This window comes from Crocuta crocuta, unplaced genomic scaffold (genome assembly GCF_008692635.1).
Source record: "Crocuta crocuta isolate KB4526 unplaced genomic scaffold, BGI_CrCroc_1.0 scaffold159, whole genome shotgun sequence".
NCBI lineage: Eukaryota > Metazoa > Chordata > Mammalia > Carnivora > Hyaenidae > Crocuta > Crocuta crocuta.
In genome coordinates, this window is record NW_027533263.1 from 3333804 (window position 1) to 3350105 (window position 16302).

General features: G+C 39.8%; 1 protein-coding gene and 1 pseudogene across 14 annotated transcripts in view; one reads left to right on the forward strand and one right to left on the reverse strand.

The window, feature by feature from the left end:
* Positions 1-8852, forward strand: part of ABI2 (abl interactor 2) — a 115423-nt gene extending 106571 nt beyond the window's left edge. For all 14 annotated transcript variants that reach the window (XM_077747653.1, XM_077747656.1, XM_077747659.1 and 11 more), the window contains one exon: positions 4340-8852. In XM_077747653.1, coding sequence (XP_077603779.1) covers positions 4340-4515 — 176 coding nt within the window. In that variant the 3' untranslated portion in view covers positions 4516-8852. The remainder of the gene's footprint in view (positions 1-4339) is intronic.
* A 447-nt stretch (positions 8853-9299) lies between these two features.
* LOC144217842 (ras-associated and pleckstrin homology domains-containing protein 1 pseudogene) lies at positions 9300-16296 on the reverse strand (annotated as a pseudogene).
* Between the last annotated feature and the right edge of the window lie 6 nt (positions 16297-16302).

Genomic DNA, 16302 nt, shown 5'->3' on the forward strand with positions numbered 1-16302 from the left:
ACTCCTCAGTGAACATGTAAAACTCTGGAGAAATTTTCAGAGAGGAAAATTAGTTGTTTTCAGTCCAAGTAACCCTTTAAAGTTTAAAGGGTTACTGAATTGTTCCCTAAGATGTTTTTCCAAAGTTTAATTTATCTGATAAGTTCAAATCTTTTAAAACATGAAAATCAGTTAAGCTCTTTTTTACTCTTTGTGGCAAAACAAAAATAACAAACCATACTTAGCTTGTGGTTGGTTTTTTTTGGATTGTGCATCAACATTAAGGCTACTGCCTAATGACTCATTTTGTTATCTTAGACCTTAGGACCTGGTTCTCAACCCTGGCAGCACTTAAAATGTCTGCACCTCCAGACCTATGAAATCAGAATCCATGGGCACAGAACCCAGGCATCAGAATTTTTTAAAGTTCTTCCAATAATTCCAAGGTTGAGAACCACTGCCATAGGAGGTGGTTTATTTTAACCCTTGATTACTGCCTGTACCAGCCAAATGGAGATAATGTGTATATGTAAGTATCTTAATTTAACTTGGGCAAAGAACAGATGTTTTCTTTATTAAGGTTTATTTATTTTGAGAGAGAGCAAGCGAGGATGTGCATATGTGCAAGCAGGGGATGGGCAGAGACAGGGAGAGAGAGAATCCCAAGCAGGCTCCCCACTATCAGCACAGAGCTCCACACGGGTTCAGTCTTACCACCATAAGATCATGACCTGAGTTGAAATGAAGAGTCAGATGCTTAACCAACTGAGGCACCCAAGTGCCCCAAGAACAGATATTTTCATGTATTTATTATATGCCTGGCATAATACAAGACTTATTACCTTAGAAAGGCAATTGGTCTCCCCATTTTGCAAACTAAAAAATTGAGGTTCAGAAATTATTTATATAACAGAAAAATGTTAGTGTTTCAGAAAAGGCAGTATATCATAATAGCTATTAATGGTAATAAAAGAAGCTAACACTTATGTAGATAACAGTTATTTATAAACAAGGCCCTGTGCTATATATTGTATGTGCATTGCTTCATTTCATAGAACAATGTTAGGTTGTTTTGAGGTGTTAGCACTATTGTAATTCCCATTATACATTTGAGTAAAAAGAAGCTTAGGAAAGTTCAGTGTGTTATGTAAATATGTAAGTGTTAGAGCTGGGATTTGAACTAGGTGGCATAAACCTACAGCCCTCATTCATTCATTCATTCATTCATTTTAGAGAGAGCGAGAGCACGCGTGAGCGACCGCGGGGTAGAGGGCAGAAGGAAAATCTTAAGTAGGCTCCGAGTATGACCTCAGCTGAAATCAAGAGTTGGAAATCATGAGTGCCTGGGTGGCTCAGTTGGTTAAGTGTCCATCTCTTGATTTCGGCCTAGGTCATGATCTCAGTTTTGTGAGTTCAAGCCCCATGTCAGGCTCTGCACTGACAGCGTGGAGTCTGCTTTGGATTCTCCCCTTCTCTCTGCTCCTCCCCTACTCACACTTTCTAAATAAACAAACTTAAAAAGGATTCGGATGCTCAACCAACAGAGCCACCCAGGTACCCCTGGAGCCCACATTCTTAACCACTCACTGTTGTAAGCTTGATCTTAGACCTGGACTCTTAGCTATACTTGACTTTGATATATCTTGACTCTTAGCTATACTATTTAATAGGGTTAAATTCTTCCTGGGAAACTTCAACCTGTTTGTCAGTGTCCATTTTCTATTCCTTCCTTCTAACAAGCCATCTGTTCTTGTGTTCTTCAGCTCAGTGATATAACTTCTTGTTAGAAGTGTGAACAACGTATGGTAATTTATCAGACAATTTTTCCATCCTCACAAGACTATGACAGTCTCTTGTCTTCTTCATCTTTGTATCTCTAGGAATTAGCATGGATGCTCCATTAATGATTGTCAGAAACTAAATAGTGCCATTAATTCCATCTGGGGATTCCAAAAAGCTGCTCAGAGAACATGGCATTTATGGTGTGTCTCAGGCAAAGAAGAAAGATAGGAAGGGCCATCCAGACAGAGGGAATCCTCTTGAGTGAAAGGGTGAGGTGGTTTGGGATATGGTGAGTAGTGTCACCTGCAACATGGGTGAGTTTCAGGGAGAGGGTGGAGTAGGAATGTAGAAAGGGAAGTAAATTGTGATTAGTGGTGGGAAGCCTTGAATACCACCGGCCTGAGATGTTTGCTTTTTTTTTTCTTTTTAAAAAATCTAATGGTGGAGGGAAATTGTGGGAGATTTTTAAGCAGGTTACTAATAAGTTTCCATGAAAGTTATATTTTAACTTTAGGAAAAAAATCTGATAATAGTGTAGCGTACATTAGACAGAAAAATAGGAATTGGGAAGACATAAGCAAGAGATAGGGCCTCAACTGAGGCAGTGGTGCTGAAATCTTGTTTACATAAATAAGTAGATGCAAATAGAAGTATTTTTATGTGGCACTGTCACTTCGATTTTTTAACTCGAGTTATTTACCAAAAGTCAAATAATGTTGTCTTTGAAAATTGTTTGATTGTGTGTCAGCTGATAACTCCAGTATAGAATTTCTTAAATTTTGTTAAAAGCAAAGGAAGGGGAGTAATTTGCAAGTAGGTTGGGTTAATCAGTGGAGTAATTCTTTAATACCATACCAGTATCTTGAATTGTCCCTTTGGTACCCAGAGCTGTTTGTACTTTAAGGTGGTCCACAATTTCTCTTTAAGTAGGAGAAAGATAAATAGGAAATGAGAACTATTATGACTGATGTATGATTGAAAGTATTGTTTCTGTCAGATCAGTTTTAGGAAGTAGTTTTTTAAAATTCTAGTATCGTTGACATACAATATTAGCTACTGGTGTAAAGAAGCAATATGTTTTGAGAATCTAGAAAGTCTTTATAAAATTATCTGTCACTCATACAGCTTAGAAAATCTTCAGGTACAGCCAGTGATAATGTGTATTTTTAAAGACTGCTGCCCTGACTAGGGCAGTGACTATGATGATGGAGACAAGTATTTGGATTTGAGAGATTTAGGAAGTAGAATTAACAGGACTTAGGGGATATTCCCCTCCTAATTACTTGCAGTGGTTTCCATTTCCAGAAGCATCAAGAATGTTATCAACTCAAAAAACAAACAAACAAAAAATACTAGGTTGACTAGAAGTACTAAGTACGCACTCTACATATCTTATATTCTCTTAATATTTAGTTAAACTCCTGTTGCATTTGTGTTTAGGAGTTTGGTTATATTTTGAGAAGTCCACACTATAAACTCTTCCTAGGCTGGGGTGCCTGGGTGACTCAGTTGGTTAAGCATCTGACTTTGACTCAGATCATGATCTCATAGTTTGTGAGTTCGAGCCCTGTGTTGGGCTCTATGCTCACAGCTCGGAGCCTGGAACCTGCTTTGGATTCTATGTCTCCCTCTCTGTCTGCCCTTCCTGGCTTGCATTCTCTCTCTCAAAAAATAAAAAAATAGTTCTAGGCTCCTCCAGAGTATTTTCTGGCATCTGTAATAGATTACTATAATGGCAGTATTCAGAGATTAAGAAAGCCATTTAAATTTTACTAAAGCAAGCCAAAAACAAAAATTAACTATGGCAAGTTGCATTACATCCTAAGTCCCTGTTGTAGTTTTGTTTTTTAATGTGAAGATCAAGGTTGCACGAGAAACCAATAGTCAGTATATACTTATCAGAATGATGGCTAGATGGAGACTTTATTGAGTGACGTTCTGAGTGGTATAATAAAGGTACAGGGGATCTTTTTGTAAAAAAGATAAATCTTTACATGGAGTTGAGCAAGTTACAGGGTATCCCAATTTAACTTACTGAATTCCTACAAGTGTGAATGATGGGATTCAACTATATATATTCTTTTAAAACACACGTTACTTTATGCCAATATAAGTTCTAGAAAGTTTGAGAAAGGAGATGTAAATCTGCTCTTCCCTTACTCTCTCTCATTTTCTCACTTGCCTTTTATGGTGCATCTCACTGCACTAGTATAAGTCTCATGTTTAAAGATGTGTGCTTTTACACAATATGGTGCTTCAATACAAGCTCAACTGAAGTAGCAGCCATCTTTCCCGATTCTGGGATTGTGGATCTTTCTTCAATGAGGTATTTTTCCATAAGGTCTTGAAGGTAAGTTTGACTAAATGTGATTTATTTTTATTTTTATTTTTTGCCATTTTGAACCTAACCTCTCCAAGATGGGATTCCACTGTACAGAACTGGGTATTAGGAAACAAATATTTTAGTCTGTGTTTAGAAAGTCACTGTTTGAAGTGCTGCAGAAGTTGGGAAAGGATGGATATTATTTGTCTTTCTAAGAATGTTATTCTTTTCACATACTATTTTTTTCCCCTCTAGTTGTGGCAATTTATGATTATACAAAAGACAAGGAAGATGAGCTGTCCTTTCAGGAAGGAGCCATTATTTATGTCATCAAGAAGAATGATGATGGTTGGTATGAGGGAGTTATGAATGGAGTGACTGGGCTCTTTCCCGGGAATTATGTTGAGTCTATCATGCATTATTCTGAGTAAAGCTCAGCAGGGTTATACTTCCCTGAATAGTCAGGTCTTCCCAGATTATCAAAAGGCCCTGAGGCTTCCCCTCCAGTGAAATGAAGGAAGGATACAAATGACACAAACTACTTATGTTTTTTGGTTTATTCCCCAGTATTAAAAAAGCAAGCTGAATCTGAACAAATGGGTCTTTCTGCCATTATTTGTACTATGCTGAGCTGTTTGGACTGAAATAAAGTGACCATTTCTATGTATATCAGAGGTATAACAGCATAACTCTGTAAAACAAATCAGGTTAAGACTGATTCAGAAAAAATCTGGGATCTTTCTCAGGAATACTGTACACTCTTGGGATTTCTCCTCCTGCAGAATCTGGCATTGGATCTTCTTCAGTGCCTGTGCTAAAGGGTCAGCCTTGTGGTCTCGTGCCATACCCGTACCCCACACTTCTTCCACTTGTATGAGGAGGAGCGAACTAGTATTGAAATACCATACTTAACCATTTTTATAATTGTTTCAATGGCTTATTTCCTCTTAACACTGTAAATTCTGCATTCTCTCAGCACTTGAGTGCACCAGATCAGTTAACGCTGCTGACTTGCATCCCTTCATGTTTTTCAGTTTGTAGATTGAGGATGATGAAATGAGTCCCCAAACATTCTGAGGGTGGTTAACAATCGCTGGCTTGATTTTAATGTGCTGCTGCTGCATGAGACTGCATTACCACTAATGGCTTGTGTACCCAGACGTGTGAAGTGTGGTAGCCTGGATCCTATACTGAAGTAGGCTCCTAACGTGAGGTTCCTGAGGTTCTGAAGAGATTGAACTGTATAAACATTCTGCTCAATAGGCATCCTAAACCCTTGCCTTCGGCACTCTTTCCAGGAGTAGAATGTAAGAGGTCAGATCAGCTATTTCTTTACTTCTTTCACTATTTTTTGGAAAATAGTTACTTTCAAGTCTCTTGACAGTCATTGGGGAACAAAAGGCTTGCTACTGTTCTCTCTGTTGTTAATGGTCAGTGTTAGCTGCTGTTGAGTTGTTTACTCAATTCTAGGAAAGGGAAATACTCTCCCAATTTTGTGTGATTGGCTTTAGTAGCTGCTTTTGGTAGGAGTTTGAACCTTGTATCTCAGACTAAGAATAGTGGGATAAGAGGTCTAAGGCCAAATACTTTACATTGGCAAAAATTAAGATAATGTTGAGAGAAACAAGTATTTTTTTCTGTCTGTACAAATTGTAGCTTCAAATTCAGTGGAGTTGGTAAGGCAGATGGCTTTACTCATCACTTCTTTAATCAGTGTAAGAAATAGTGGAAACGTCCAGGAGGGCCTGCTGCTCAGCAGGCAGGTGCTGTGGTGATGACAGGCCAGCTCACAGGCCCAACACGGCTCTGGGTTTGTCCCAGTCCCAGGGACCCGTCCAGAAGAGCCCTCTTGCCAGCTTATTTTCCTGTGAAGGGTGAAAGGCGAGAGGCAATAGCTGCATTTATTTCAAGTGAAGGCCTTTTAACAGGATAGTAGAGGTCGAGGAATTTGAAAAATGAGCAAGTACACACTAGTGTATGAGGGAATTCAGATGGTGTAGGCAAAAGTTAATATTCTGCTTGAGAATCTGAGCACAAAACTTCATCACCATTTAACTGCGACCCAGAGAGTTCCCTTATCAAGACTTTTCATTTTAAATTTGTAGGGTTTTCTTCCCCCACATTGCAAATTAGCTGTTCGCTTTTAGATTTCTTCAACACTTTGCAATTAGTCTTCACTAACTTGCCTCGGCTCCATGCTTTTATTAGGTCATCTTAACGTTCTCTACTCCCGTTTTCCTTCAAAGTAATGGCCCTGAGTGCCCTCTGAGCCTTCAGGTTCATTATGGACCTGGATAGATTAAACTTTTCTTAGTGTTGGTGTATAAAACTAGGAAAACTTGTTTTGAAATTAGATGTTCCAGTTTTTACTTAAATAGCTTTGTGCTGAGAAAGTTTAGTGGCTTTTTAAAGCAAGAGGGTATTTTGAAATCCAGTATAGTTCTCACAGCTCACACCTACAGAAGCAGAGAAGATAATTGTACAAAACAGTCGGTGGCGGTCAGCTTGCCTGTTGGACCCCTCCTGGATTGTGTTGTGCAGAAGACGTTGAAGTCCTTCATACTGAAGACCTGCAGCAGAGGGGGATCCATGGTTCAGCTGACTTTATCTATTTAGCACTAATTTGTGTGATTGTTTTAAAAACACCTGTTGGATTTTCTGCATATTTTAAATTTTTGTACAGTTTTGAATTCTCTATATTGTCTTGGAAGGATACTATGTAATGATGATAGGCCAGGCCTACAGTAATTGGAGACTTTTAATGTATGTAATATTTCATAGATTGCATGCTATTAATAGTCTGTGAAGGCAGTATTTCTTGATTTAGCATAAGTTTTCCCCATTTCTTTAATAAACTACAAGATGGTAGTAGGAATTCCAAATGAATGCAGAAATCTTATAGGATATATACTATTGTGGCAAAGATGATCCAAGTCTAAAACCGGACTAGGAAGCAACCATTTTAACAGGATAGAGGGAATCTAATGGAAGAAGGAATTTTTTTTCCTCCTGAAGTGCTTTCTTCCTTAAAAGTGACTTAAGGACCCTCCCCTCCCACCCCCACTGCTTTTGGTACTACTGTTTGAAAGGCCATGGGGAAATTAATGAAAATACACTTACTTTCTTGTTGACCTTATGACCAAGGCAATACATCAAAAACCATTTTAGTGTCAAAATCTAGACCTGAGAGATTCAGCCTACTGTATTGGGAGTAAATATGAATCTTTTGAAATGTTTTGATCAGTATTTTCCATTCGAGTTGCCTTTTGTCTCCCTCAGGGGTACCTGCTGTTCCCATTTTAGGGTTGGCAAGGGCCTGCTACTTTTGCTGTGTTGCTAAAAGTCACTAGGTGAGACATTCTTATCCCTCCTCTTCTTTCCCCCTCCTGCTGCTGTTTATTACCCAGCTAGAGAGAAGGTTTTATGTATCTTTACAGTGATGTCTGTGATACAGCTTTGCTCCTTAGCTGTCATATGTTGATTACAGGTGATTTCTTCTGATTTTTCTGCTGGAGAGGCATCAATATGGTGGTAGTTCACTTTTATCCTTTTGTGTTCATTTTCTTTTAGCAGGTACCTTTAAGAACTCTTCCTTTAATTGCCTTTTCTCCTTGGTGGCGAGAGCATGACATGTCCTAAAGGCCACCTTTCCCCTTGAAAAGGGTTTGATGGGAATTGGCAGGTGACTGCCAAGTCTTCGAAAAGAAGGGATCTGAATCACTTCCTATCTATCTGTTCACTTTTGAACTTCTTTGGCCAGGAACTCCTGACTGGTGTGAAGGTGAGGATTTCCCTCACATGATTTACTTAGAATCATAGAATTTTAGAGCTAGATGAGATATAAAAAATGTTAGTTCATTTTCCATTTTAACTGAGGAGGTTAGATGTGTCATTTCAGATAACAGCTAGTTAACAACAGTAGAGTTCCTGACTCCACGCCTGGTACTCTTTCTACAGCTGTCTTAATTCAGTGTGCTATATATAGGTTTCTTTAAAAATTGAGTTCTACTTGATGTCTTCAGGAAGATACTTGAAAAGATCTGCTGTTTTGATAAATACCATCAGTATTCAAACTGTTGAAAGGAGTGTACTAAGTGCAACCATAATTAGTGAAAGTAATCGTTTTAACCCTTCTACTACTATACTCAGTACTATGTAGCAAAAATAGGTTCTATTATTTCAACACTGGCAGGAGCACAGCAAAAAGCCTTATTTGAGAGAGCCTTATAAAACAGTTCTTAAACAGGCATTGTGCTCATTACCTGAAGTTTACTTTATGCTGATCTTTGTTCCTGTTTCTTAAGAATTTCATAATTCTTTAAAAAATTGACAAATGAAATAGGGCCTAGCTGCGTATAAATGATCCTTGCTAAAATATCTTTTTTTTGTAAAAAACACAAAAAGCTTATTTTCACATTAAAATGGAAATGTCTTTTGCAACTTCAGAATTCTATGGAAAAGCAGTTTTTCATATTTTGTGTCCATCTTTTTCTTAAAATGGTTTACAGAAAAGAATGTAAACAACTTGTGATCTGGCCAGTTGTATTCTGAAGCTCCTGCAGAGAGGGTTGGTGTTCTGAGTTGAGTAGAAGTCATGCAGGAAAACCTGAGGGAGCAGTCTGTTGCCAGTAATGTTTCTTGTGTGTGCCATTAAGCCACCTCCAGATGAGTTGGGGGGACATTCACTTTTTAATTTCAAAATTGTATTTGAAACTGTTGCTGTGTACTAAGAACTTGACCTAAATAAAATTCTACAAGTATGTCCAAATGTCTTGTGAATGAATGTATTTATGCAAGTAACATTACTAAGGTAAGCTGAAGTGTATCCTTCCCTGTTGCTTTAAATTAACATGAGGGTTTTGCCCCCAAATACTGTTCTTTAAAAAGAGAAGCTTTTTTGTGCCCTAGTTTGGCCAACAATAGTGACTTGTAAATATATCATAAATCTACATTGTACATACCTGGACATGGCAGGCCAGCACATAATTTTGAGAGCAAAGCTCGAAGAAAAATCTTAAAATTTATTATAACTACTTAATTAATTGCTAATGTAGTTTAGTAGCCAACGCTTTCTCATCTGTTACTACAAACTAAAGGTTAATCAGCTGAACATATTTGTTTTTACCGCACAGCCTGTTTATGGGTGTACCACCAACATGAACAGCGAAACCAAGTTTTTAGTGATGCCGATCCACAAACAGTCAAGTCCCCATGCTTAAATGAAATCTATGTATTCTTTTTATTAAGGATTGGGTAAGCTGACATAATGAAAACACATAACTGAAAACAAATTTACACTGACTGTATGACTACTGTCCTAAGCCATTACAATATTTCACTGACAGTAATATGGTAGGAGAGTAATATGGAAAATAACTTAATCCAGCAGTAGAACAAAAAAACATCTTCAGTAGTACTGAATATATCTCTCTCATATATATATATCTATATATAGGTTTGCACAATCAGGGAGCAAGGCACATAATGAAATGAGAGCGTACATTTAAGCAGAAGAAAATAGCAACAAAGCCTAAAGAAAAATTGTTAACTTCACTTTCACCGAGCTGTGCATAATCATAATTGTTTGAATAATGTCCTCTTATCAGGTACTTTATAATGCAGTTCCTTTTGCCACCTTTTTCATGCTTTAAAAAACTATATTCCTACATTGTATCTATTTATGGCAAAGCTCCCACAGCCTAGATGTCAGTGTAAGCCTTGACTCCATTTTTTAAAGAAATGGGAAAAGGAGCAATCCCCGTTAAATATAATGTGCAATTTTCCTTTGAAACAGTAAACAATGTTTTTACAACATTTAGCACAAGCTAATGATACCATAATTGTACATTTCTATAAAAGGAGTTCACTAGTGGCTAATGATAAAATTAAGCAAAATCATTTGAAACATTCCAGTTAATGCTTATTTTCGAGGAGGGATTATTTACAAGTAGAGAAAAAATATATAGGAAGTAAGAATCATGAAAATGGCAGTTTTTGGTATTAGGTTACAATAAATCTAACAAACAATGGACAGTTCCCAAAATGCAAAGACATTAAGTGCTGCAAGCATGTTCTGCCTAAGAAGAGGTTGAGGCTTCAACAATAATGAGCTTGGTATTAATAGCCATCCGTGATCAATGTGGTCACTTCTGAACTTAGCTATCTTTTAATACGTAGTATTCACCATCACCCTGACTCGACTCACTTCTCTAAATGTCTTTGGTAGAAAGTGGCCAGACCCTATTCGGCTAGATGAAGCCATCTCTTGTGAGACAGACAGACACTTTTTCTATTCCTGCGCAAACTACAAATACTCATCTTCCTTCTCTTTCATTAGCACCTCAAAGTTTGCTTGTTGGATCGTTTTTTATAAATGCTATCATTCCTCCAAAAGAGTTCAAGGCACTGGGGATTATAGCAGATAGTGTCTTCTCTTCAACAAAGAGCAAACGAATTGGAGATGTTTTCCCTTATGTGTTTCTCAAGTATGTTCTTTTTATTTAGCAAATTTATTCTACAGCTAAATTTCAGATTTCTTTTACATACAGACCTGCTAAGGGCACAATAAGAACAGAGCACTTGTTTAGTTGGAGAGGGACTGGTTAAAAGTATAGAGATGTTCTTCTATTGAATGTTTAAAGGAAAATAAATCCTAAAAATGTGGGATATTTAATTGTATTGCATCTCTCTGCATCAAATCTTAAGTTGTGAGCAATCGTATATTCCTACAGGGTTAGGGTTAACCGACTTTATATAAATAAATGATGTAAACAAGACTCGAAGTGCCAAAAGGTACTTGAAACCTGAAAGGGAGTTTTAGGACTAGACATTCTCTCATCAAGTGTATAAATCCAAATTATTATACGTACTTAAAGCAAGTCATTACTCCTGTAATCATACAGGGCCATATAGGTTTAAGTAGTCTAAACTTGAATAAAATCAGTTATAATTTATTACCTCCGAAGATATAAAAAAGTTTGTTAACATAAAACTAGGGAAAAGGTTTTTGTTTAAAATCACCTTTGTTTGTAACATGAAATTACTTTTAGCTGAGGGGAAAAAAAGGGTGACAAAGGGTTTGATAGTCAAAACCAATCCATACTATTACCTGAAGCTTTTTTTCCAGGCTATTTTATAACTTTACATCCCTGATACAAGCAGATTAGCAGCTGTATTTCCCCAGAACAGTCACTTCTGAAATCCTAACTGGATGCACAGCTCCTATTAAATCTTGATCTAAGAGTGGTCACTCCACTGGAATTACTTATTCACGATCTCCCAATTTTGTGTAAACTTTCTTGATAAAGTCTGTTTTTAGTGGCAAGTAAACTTACATAGAGAGGACTTCCAAGAGAGTTCACAGCCCTTAGCAGAGTATGCCGTCAGTGGGCAGGAGCACCTTGATTTTAGAGGACTGTAAAACACCATCATGTCTACCTTACTTTGAGAGTTTCTCATGAAAATCATTTCCTATAATTTTTAAACATCATCAATCTTTTTCATCTTAAAAAGTCCCCAAAATTAAAAACCAATTTATACTTAACTGAGTACCTATAAAAACCTTAAGAATACTTTTCCTAAAATTACAGCAGCTAAAGAAATGTAGTAAAAGCCCAGCTGAATAAAATTGCCAGACAGAATAGTCTAGCATTTGTATTATTACTTAGATCCTACTGTAAGTTGTTGTATTAACAGAATAGGCTCGCTGTCCTTCCAAGTTGGTGCCAAAACTTTAAGCCCAGGGTGATCCAATTCTGAAATTAACCTGTGGTAAAAGTTAAGGGTGTCACTAATTAACTGAGTCACTAGCTGAAATAGGCACCTGTTTGCACTGCCGTCAGCAGCACGATGAGCTCATCCATGCTGTTCATTTTTCAACACAGCCAAGTCGGCTGTCCAGATTTTCTCCTCTGACCACACACAGCTATGTGGGGTTGGAAGAGCGACTGAGCGGAAGGCAGTGGAAGAAGGCACAGGACTAGTGTCCTCTGGCAGCAGGTGTTCTCCACGAACACACCAGAGAAAAGTTACAAAAACAACAGAGTAGGATCAAAAAAAAAAAAAAAAACCCTACATCCTAACAAAAACCCAAATTTAAAAACACTCCACTAGGGAGTAAAACACTAGAAGCACAATCTAAGATTTTTTTTTTTTTTATTCAATGTTTCATACAAAACAAAGGGGGAAAAGATGAATAGCCTTCTCTGTGTTTGGAGAAAGGTAAAGGAAAATAGCCTGTTGTAGACTAGCCATTGGATTGGGGTAAGAATGAGAGTTCCTCCTCTGGCCCTGCTCTCTGCTTGGTGCCGGGAGCGTTCTAAAGGATGGCTGCTCTTTCAGGAAAGTGATCATGCTGGAACCATCGGTTCAGGATGACTATCAAGACTGACATAAGCAAGAAGTCCTAGGGAATCCTACAATGACTAACCAGAGGCCGTATCCTAGGGCTCAAATCATGGGTAAAAGAGGATTGAGGGCACGTTGTTTTTTCCCCTCAAGGAAAGTTGAAGTCCACTTCCATTTAAAAAAAAAAAAAAAAAGGCCATCATGACATGACCACAACAAAAACCCTAGTCCAATGACCCTATGCCATTGGATTCATAATAACTTTACCCCACAAATAAGAGTGATCCTTAGAATATAAAGCTGCAGGCAGAACACAATGGGAAATTCCTTCACTGGTAAGTGACAGTGCAGCATAGCGATCTGTACTCAACCATTACCCAAACCGCTGTGCGTACTTACATATAACAGTGCAGATGTGTTAAAGGTCACTTCATAAGCTAAGGATATCAAGCACAGAGAACTTTGAGAACAAATGAAAAAGTCCAAAATATCTTTTAAAGAAGCAGGGCTTTAAAAAATGCACAAAGGTACATATTCTTATTGCTCTGTAAGCACATGAATATGCAGAATGATATCCTGGTGATGTGGCAATGGTGAGGTGCCACTTCATGTCCCCTCTGGTGCCATGCTTTTCTGGAGGTGGGTTTACAGGAATATCTTAGGTACACAGTACAACTTTTGCTTATTCTTGAGTTATTAACTATCTCTGCCCCACTGCTATGATACCACTTTATCCTTATGGGACAATCCTTATTTTGCACCGGTAATCCTTATTCACAACAGGTAGAGACTTTCATTACAAGATGTGCTCACTTATCACTGCTGGGTTGGCTAGTTTTTATTCTCTTGTATAAGAGCAGCTCTGAGATTGCATTTTATTTGTAATGGTCACTTTATCATCATAAGTTAATGAGACAGTACATATTTCACATATCAAGGAAAACTCACAGGACGAAAAAAAAGCATAAGTATAATGTGAAGCATACAGAATTGTAGTGTGTGATGAGAGCAATGATTCCATGTTATACCAAACTGCACATGCAAAATATGTAATGTCACTTCGGACTACACCACTCCATCAGAACACCTGGTTAACCTGGACAGATCTCCACAACCAAGCTACAACAAGCAAGAATCCTAGTGCACTCTGGTAGCTAAGGATGAAATCATCAAAAACCTCATTTATACTTTTCCCTCCCTGTAGGGCAGTCCCATACTTAAATGAATTCTTTGTTATGCACTACAATCCGTGTACAACCTGATTAGTGATACCTGCACAAGGGCCAGTTCTGTTCTTTCCTAATCACCCATCCTAGAGCAACGCACAAAACATACGCATTTCAGAAGGTAATTTTGTTTTTTGTAATGATGCACTATTTTGGACATGGGATGTGTATACTTGATATAGCAACTGTCTACAGATATCTACTATCAACATCTTACCTAAAGCACACACTATAACTGGTGGGACGGAGCATTCCAGGGGATTGTGTCAGACATTCTCTCACAACAAATCAAAGCAAGGATCATGAAGCCAAGCTTGATGAGGCTTCGCAAAGCTCATGAAAAAGATTCCAACAGTACAAAAAGAACTACCTGGGATTATAGTACTAAATTATCCATGTATGGTAGGCAGAGCTTACCTGTGACACAACACGTCCTAGATACAGGTGGGATCGTGGCAGCAATACTGCAACTAGAATGGTTTGGTTACATCACATATTTACTTCCTATGCACACGCATGGACAGATGACAGGGTCTGTGAAGACTTCCCCATACTGCGCTCTTTCTCCGTCCGTGATGCTGACAGAGTCTCCTGATTTAAAGTGCCCCTTCATGTATAGTCATGAAGTGTCAGTCAAGCAGTTCGAACTTCAGCCAAATGGGGAAAAAACAAACACAAAAGCCCCACTGATACACCAAACATTCTGTTGTCTTCTCAAATTGAGAAAGAGCACATAGTACATCTATTCCTTAAGATATAATACACAACGTGCACAGTCAGGCTGTGCATGGACACTTATAAAATGCCTTCTAAATAAGTCATTATAAGTTTTGGTCCACTCCACATGACAGATAATAGAAATCATAAGGGACAGGACACACATCCCCTTCCAGGACTCTTCCACCCAAGATACACAAACCTATTTTCAGATTAGGAGAGAAAAGGAATAAATAGACTCACTCTCAGCTATATATATATATACACATACACATATGTATACATATATATATATACATACACATACACTATATGTGTATAGCTATGTGTGCCCACGTACATGTACACACACATATAGCTGGATACTACCTGAATAACAACAACATCATACTAGGAGGCTCTGAACACCAGAATTCATAGGTGATCAGGTGAGCTGATTGTAGAACTGATTACAGATACCATGAAAATAAAGTCCTATGGTAGCTACTACCAGTCTCTTGAGAGCTTGGTATTCTGGTCTCTTTTGGGGGGAGCGGGAGGGGGTCCTCTCCGCAAGGTTGCATAGCCCGATATATGACTGCCTCCATAACCAGCTTTCTGTTGATCAGAAAGCAGTTCAGGGGGAGGTGGGGGCAATGCCATATCATCCATGGTGGCTGTGGGTTCTGCTCTGGACATGCGGGAGGATGAGAGCGAGCCATGCCGGGTGATGGACTTCCGTTGCAGTGTTCTGTTGAGGTCAGCTAGGAATCCAGGCTGGACACTAAGGCTGGATTTGGGAGAAGTGGGCACTTGCGGCACAACTGTGGCCATTGCTGGCTGCTCAGAGATCTCTGCTTGAGTGAGGCGGGTGCTGTCATTCCGTTTGGGTCGTGTGGGTGGAGGGGCCTTCTTCACGGAAGTTTTGGACCATGGCTGTGGTTGAGGATTGACGACTGCCACTTTTGGAGAGGTGTTTCCCGAGAATACTGCTGGAATTTCTATGGGCGGCAGAGGAAGCTCTATTTCAGGTGGAGGAGGCGGAAAGTCGGAATCAGATGGAGGAGAAGGAAATTCTACCACGGAGTCTTTTCCACGCCCACTCAGAACGGATACTTTTGCTGATACACATCCTTGCTGGAGAACTCCGGGGAGGTTAACTCCAGAAAGATTCAGTTTTCCAGGTTTGGGGGGCGCTGCCGGAGGTGCTGGGGTCTCTCTGCTGGGAGACCCCGACGGTTCTGCTGGCGATGCAAATTTGCTCACTAGACTGTCTACGGAGGGTCTCTTGGGCTCAGGGTGCTCTGCGCAACTGCTGGACTTAATGCTGGAGTTGCGCTGAGGGGTTGGGGGAGGTTTCTTGGCCCCGGGGCTGGACGTCTTACTCGTCTTTTTGCCTGGAGATGCACTTTTGTCGGAAGCCGAGGCGGGAGAAGCGGTGGGAGTGGCTGGCAGTGGCGGCGGGGCCGGGGCCAGCGGTGGAGGAGGCGGCGGAGGCGGGGGCGGGGGCGGAGGAAACACCAGGCTGCTCTCCGGTGGAGGAGGAGGGAAATCCGGGGAAGGGACAGGGATGGAGCTGGGCTGCCACTTGGGTTTTGCTTTTACAGCAGGAGGGGACTGAGGGGCCACACTTGCCGCAGGGTGCTTTAAGGGCTGTGACTCCACGTGAGGAGGGGCTGGGGGGGGAGGGAACTGGCTGGCTATCTGTTTCACTACCGAGGGCACCGGAGACAGCGGGGAGGGAGGCGGCTTTACACAGAAGCTCTGCTGCTTGGGTAAGGTGGGTGGCGGCACTGGGCCTGGAGGAGCAGGGGGAGAGGGTGGAATGTGGGAAACTGGAAAAGCTGGCTGCTTTTTTGCCGGGGGAGCCGGAGGAGTAGGTGTAGGTGGCACAGCCTGTGTCATGACAGGTGGCACGGTCTTGGTGCTGGCTGGCGGGGGCACAGTCAC